This window comes from Bactrocera tryoni, unplaced genomic scaffold (assembly GCF_016617805.1).
Source record: "Bactrocera tryoni isolate S06 unplaced genomic scaffold, CSIRO_BtryS06_freeze2 scaffold_25, whole genome shotgun sequence".
Classification (NCBI taxonomy): domain Eukaryota; kingdom Metazoa; phylum Arthropoda; class Insecta; order Diptera; family Tephritidae; genus Bactrocera; species Bactrocera tryoni.
This window is the reverse complement of record NW_024395977.1, coordinates 2,090,402-2,096,522: the sequence shown is the minus strand read 5'-3', so window position 1 is coordinate 2,096,522 and position 6,121 is coordinate 2,090,402. Positions and strand designations below refer to the sequence as shown.

Genomic DNA, 6,121 nt, shown 5'->3' with positions numbered 1-6,121 from the left:
CGATTTTTCCAACTTTGGATACTCTGATGAACGCATAGTTTTCCTTTTTCCAGGACCCATAAATGTATCGTTAACACATTTAAGGATAGCGTTTTTATTTTTCTTTATTCCACATACTGTAGACTTTGCCATTCCATATTTAGTTGCTAAATTTGCAACACTTGCACCTTTTCGTAAGCATTCCAAAATATCGGATTTGTCTCTTAAAGTCAGAAACGTATGCTTTTTTGTGTGCATGTTTCAAAATTATTTACATTTGATTATTTCTTAAGAAAATAAAGAGGCACTTATGCTTGCGTGCAATCACCAACCAAAAACACTTAAAAATTCTTACAGACGACTGACGTAGACAAAATCAAACCCTGTAATGAGCACCTGTAAGCATTTTCGAGCGATGGGTAAATACATAGTATGTATGTACATGCATATTGAATGCGAATAACTAGGGAATTCCCCAAATTACAAAGCGCTTTAAATTCGTTATTGACAACAATATTGTTCATATTTTAGAGCTTTTGTCCAAAGTTCATATTTTAGAGTAGTCAATGGTAGCCAAAAAGTGTTCATATTTTGGGGGGTTCATAATTTAGGGTGTTCATATTATCGCGAGTCCACTGTATTCTCTTGGAAACTTTCAACTACAAAAACAATTTTCCTTATACGAAAAATATTCTCTAAAACTGTGGAAAATTTTACAAAATAGGTTTGAAATTTAAATAATTTCTGATTTTTATTGGGTGATATTTTTATAATATTTGTATGTATGTTTAAACTTATTACCGTTAGTAGTAAATCTATATACATATATATTTATCAATGCCACTTTCTTTGTAATTTCATCACTCATAAACGGCTGAACCGATTTGGCTGTTTTTTTTTTATTGTATTTGTTATTATTAGGAGAAGGTTCTTATGTAAGAAAAAATTACGAAAGTTGCCGGAAAACCTCCAAAAACAGCCCTTTTCTTTTTCCCATACAAACGTTTTATTTTGTATGTATATACATATGTATGTACATACATACATATTTACATATGTAAGTAAAAATGATGACATCACCGCTGTCCACGAAATGCGATGGACGGGACAAGGACAGAGACGAGTAGGCCATATAAAGGAGCGCAAGTTTGGTGTAGGATTCGTGGTGGGAGAGAGACTCCGTCGCCGAGTACTATCATTCACTGCGGTGAATGAACGTCTAGCCACAATCCGCATCAAAGCGAGGTTCTTCAACATATCGCTGATTTGCGCCCACGCCCCGACGGAAGAGAAGGACGATGTAACCAAAGATGCCTTTTATGAGTGCTTGGAGCGCACTTATGAAGGCTGCCCCCGCCACGATGTCAAAATCGTGCTTGGCGACTTTAACGCCAGGGTGGGCAAAGAAGGTGTCTTTGGCACTACGGTCGGTAAATTCGGCCTCCACGACGAAACATCCCCTAATGGGTTGAGGCTGATTGACTTCGCCGGGGCCCGAAATATGGTTATCTGTAGTACTAGATTCCAGCATAAGAAGATTCACCAAGCTACTTGGCTGTCTCCGGATTGAAAAACTACCAACCAGATCGATCATGCTGTGATAGACGGAAGACACGTCTCCAGTGTTTTAGATGTGCGTGCGCTCCGAGGTCCTAACATCGACTCGGACCACTATCTTGTTGCAGCTAAGATTCGCACCCGCCTCTGTGCAGCAAAAAACGCGCGCCACCAAACACAAGGAAGGTTCGACGTCGAGAAGCTGCAATCACAACAGACAGCCGAACGATTTGCTACTCGGCTTGCACTCCTGCTCTCTGAGAGCACTCGTCAACAACTCAGTATAAGGGAACTGTGGGACGGCATTTCAAACTCCTTACGTACAGCTGCAACCGAAACCATTGGTTTTCGGAAAGTGCAAAAGAACAGCTGGTACGACGAGGAGTGCCGTGTCGCAGCGGAGAGAAAACAGGCTGCCTACCTCGCAACGTTACGATCGACCACTACACGTGCGGGATGGGACAGATACCGAGAGTTGAAGAGGGAAGCGAGACGCATTTGTAGACAGAAGAAGAAAGAGGCTGAAATGCGTGAGTACGAAGAGCTTGATAAGCTGGCCGACAGGGGTAATGCTCGAAAATTCTACGAAAAAATGCGGCGGCTTACGGAAGGTTTCAAAACCGGAGCGTATTCCTGTAGAACCCCCAAAGGTGATCTAGTCACTGATGCCCAGAGCATACTTAAATTATGGAGGAACACTTCTCCAGCCTGCTGAATGGCAGTGAACGCACAACACCAGGAGAAGGAGAACCCGATTCCCCAATCGATGACGATGGAGCAGACGTTCCATTACCCGACCATGAAGAAGTTCGAATAGCAATTGCCCGCCTGAAGAACAACAAAGCGGCAGGGGCCGACGGATTGCCGGCCGAGCTATTCAAACACGGCGGCGAAAAGCTGATAAGGAGCATGCATCAGCTTCTTTTTAAAATATGGTCGGACGAAAGCATGCCCAACGATTGGAATTTAAGTGTACTCTGCCCAATCCATAAAAAAAGGAGACCCCACAATCTGCGCCAACTACCGTGGGATAAGCCTCCTCAACACCGCATATAAAGTTCTATCGAGCGTATTGTGTGAAAGATTAAAGCCCACCGTCAACAAACTGATTGGACCTTATCAGTGTGGCTTTAGACCTGGCAAATCAACAACCGACCAGATATTCATCATGCGCCAAATCTTGGAAAAGACCCGTGAAAGGAGAATCGACACACACCACCTCTTCGTCGATTTCAAAGCTGCTGTCGACAGCACGAAAAGGAGCTGCCTTTATGCCGCGATGTCTGAATTTGGTATCCCCGCAAAACTAATACGGCTGTGTAAACTGACGTTGAGTAACACCAAAAGCTCCGTCAGGATCGGGAAGGACCTCTCCGAGCCGTTCGATACCAAACGAGGTTTCAGACAAGGCGATTCCCTATCGTGCGACTTTTTCAACCTGCTTTTGGAGAAAATAGTTCGAGCCGCAGAACTAAATAGAGAAGGTACCATCTTCTATAAGAGTGTACAGCTGTTGGCGTATGCCGATGATATTGATCATAAAACAAACAGTCGTCGCATTCGCGACTTGGCTTTCACGTCACTGTTGACAGTCATAACTTTAAAGTCGTAGATAATTTCGTCTATCTTGGAACCAGCGTAAACACCACCAACAATGTCAGCCTAGAAATCCAACGCAGGATAACTCTTGCCAACAGGTGCTACTTCGGACTGAGTAGGCAATTGAGAAGCAAAGTCCTCTCTCGGCAAACAAAAACCAAACTCTATAAGTCACTCATAATTCCCGTCCTGCTGTATGGTGCAGAGTCTTGGAGGATGTCAACAACGGATGAGTCGACGTTGCGAGTTTTCGAGAGAAAAGTTCTGCGAAAGATTTATGGTCCTTTGCGCGTTAGCCACGGCGAATACCGCATTCGATGGAACGATGAGCTGTACGAGATATACGACGACATCGACATAGTTCAGCGAATTAAAAGACAATGGCTACGCTGGCTAGGTCATGTTGTCCGGATGGACGAAAACACTCCAGCTCTGAAAATATTCGACGCAGTACCCGCCGGGGGAAGCAGAGGGAGAGGAAGACCTCCACTCCGTTGGAAGGACCAAGTGGAGAAGGACCTGGCTTCGCTTGGAATATCCAATTGGCGCCACGTAGCGAAAAGAAGAAACGACTGGCGCGCTGTTGTTAACTCGGTTATAATCGTTTAAGCGGTTTCTACGCCAATTAAGAAGAAGAAGAAGTGAAAATGGTTGTTTGTTTGTTAGTAACGCTAACGTTCGAGAACGGCGGAACCAATCTTCATGAAATCAGAAGTTGTTCGCTGTGGATCTGGAAAGGGGTAGATATACCATACCATATACTTTTCATAAGGAAAAGTCGAAAAATTGGAAATTTCCAAAAAGTGACTTTTCATACAATTCTTTTTTGTTTTGTTTTTCAATATTTTGATTAGTAAATTATTTGAATAGTTCAATTTCGGTCGCTTACTTTTTTATTCCGGCTATTTAAAAGAATAATTATTGAAAGTTCTTCAGTGAAAACTTTATGTGTGTTTGAAACGAAGTGATCATATAAGAAATTATTTTAAAGAAAATGCCGGCATGTCCAAAATCAAACATAAGTCGACGTATTCGAAATGCTCGGGGCGTGTTGGCACAAAGAGTATCACAAAGTGCAGTGCGACGTCCCCGAAATAGATTTGAAGAAGCTCATCATGCAAGAAATCCAGCAAGACCTACGTGAATACGACGTCGTGTTTTGGAAGATATGTTCCGGCTGCATTTGATTACGACCCTTCAATCGACTATAATGTACATGGATATATTGGAATGATGGATGTTATATGCCCACATTGTGAAGCGGCTAAATTCTCGGGTGAAACGGCTGGAATGTGTTGCGTTAACGGGAAAGTAAAATTGCCGGAATTTGAGCCGCCTCCTGAACCATTACAATCATTAATTTTTGAGACATCACCAGAATCGAAACATTTTTTAAATCATATACAAGAGAACAATTCGTCTTATCAAATTACTTCTTTCGGCGCTACAAAAATTATAAGAGATCAATTTATGCCGACATTTAAGGTGATTGCATGGATGGTTTTTTCAATGAATAGGGAAAAATTTATTCCTATAACATTGCATACATATTACAGATCCAAGGTCAAATTTATCACCTAGCGGGTTCATTGTTACCGCTCCCCGACGCTAACCATCAATTTTTACAAATATATTTCATCGGAGATAAAAATCGTGAATTAAATCAACGCTGCACAATTGGTTCTCACACAAAAAGAGAAATTCTTTGCGAACTACAAGATTTTTTTCATCAGCACAATGAATTAGTCCAATTGTTCAAAACTGCTATGGATCGGTTGCCATCTGATAATCACTGAATCGTTATAAGAGCCGATAAAACTCCAACTGGAGAGCATTCAAGAAGATTCAATGCACCAACCATTGATGAAGTGGCCATTGTGATTATTGGCGATCATTTTCAATCTCGAGATATTATTCTTCATCGTAGAAATGAACAATTACAACGTGTTTCGGAGCTTCATCGTTGTTACGATGCGTTACAGTATCCTACATTGCACTGGAATGGCCATGATGGATATAGTATCCCAATGATTAATCCAAGCACAGGTACATAATACATATCGTGCTCATAAATATTTCGTTTAAATAAAAGATTTCGATTTTGAATTGAAAACTTCTAAATACGTTTTGAAACGTCTCAATCAAAGTAAATTGCGATCAGAAGAATACATACATTTGCGTGATGCAATAACAAATGATGGGAATTTGAATGATATTGGACATCTAACGATATTACCAGCATCTTATATTGGAAGTCCTCGCCATATGCACGAATATGCTCAAGATGTGATGTCATACGTGAGAAAATACGGCCGACCAGATTTATTTATTACATTCACATGTAATCCGAAGTGGAGCGATATTCAAAATAATTTGTTTGACGGTCAATCAACAACAAATCGTCACGATATAAATGCACGTGTTTTTCGGCAAAAATTAAAAGCGCTGATGGATGTAATTGTGAAATTGCGCGTATTTGGAGAAGTGCGGTGTTATATGTATTCAATCGAATGGCAAAAGAGAGGATTGCCGCACGCACATATTGGTGATATTGATATGGTTGGTTCGTAAAATCACACCAGATGAAATTGATAATATCATATCAGCCAAGATACCAGATCAAACAATTGATCAAGAATTATTTGAAGTCGTCACAAAACATATGATTCATGGCCCATATGGCGTACTAAATATAAATTCACCATGCGTGATTGATGGCAAAAGCTCAAAGCGTTATCCCAGAGCATTGACATCCGACACAATAACAGGCAATGATGGATACCCGTTGTATCGACGACGGTCTACTGAAGATAACGGTCAATCAGTAATGATGAACATTCGTCATCAAGAAATCATCGTCGATAATCGCTGGGTTGTGCCATATTCACAACTTCTGTCTAAAATATTTCAGTCTCACATTAACGTTGAGTATTGTAATTCCGTCAAGTCAATCAAATACATTTGGAAGTATGTGAATAAAGGAAGT

At 41.0% G+C, this 6,121-nt stretch overlaps 1 protein-coding gene across 1 annotated transcript; it reads left to right on the top strand.

Moving 5' to 3' along the window:
* The first annotated feature begins 4,137 nt into the window (after positions 1-4,137).
* Positions 4,138-4,931, top strand: LOC120780379. Its single transcript, XM_040112668.1, has 3 exons — positions 4,138-4,163; positions 4,242-4,620; positions 4,692-4,931. The coding sequence occupies exons 1-3, from the start codon at positions 4,138-4,140 to the stop codon at positions 4,929-4,931; spliced, it is 645 nt and encodes a 214-aa protein (XP_039968602.1).
* The last annotated feature ends 1,190 nt before the right edge of the window (positions 4,932-6,121 follow it).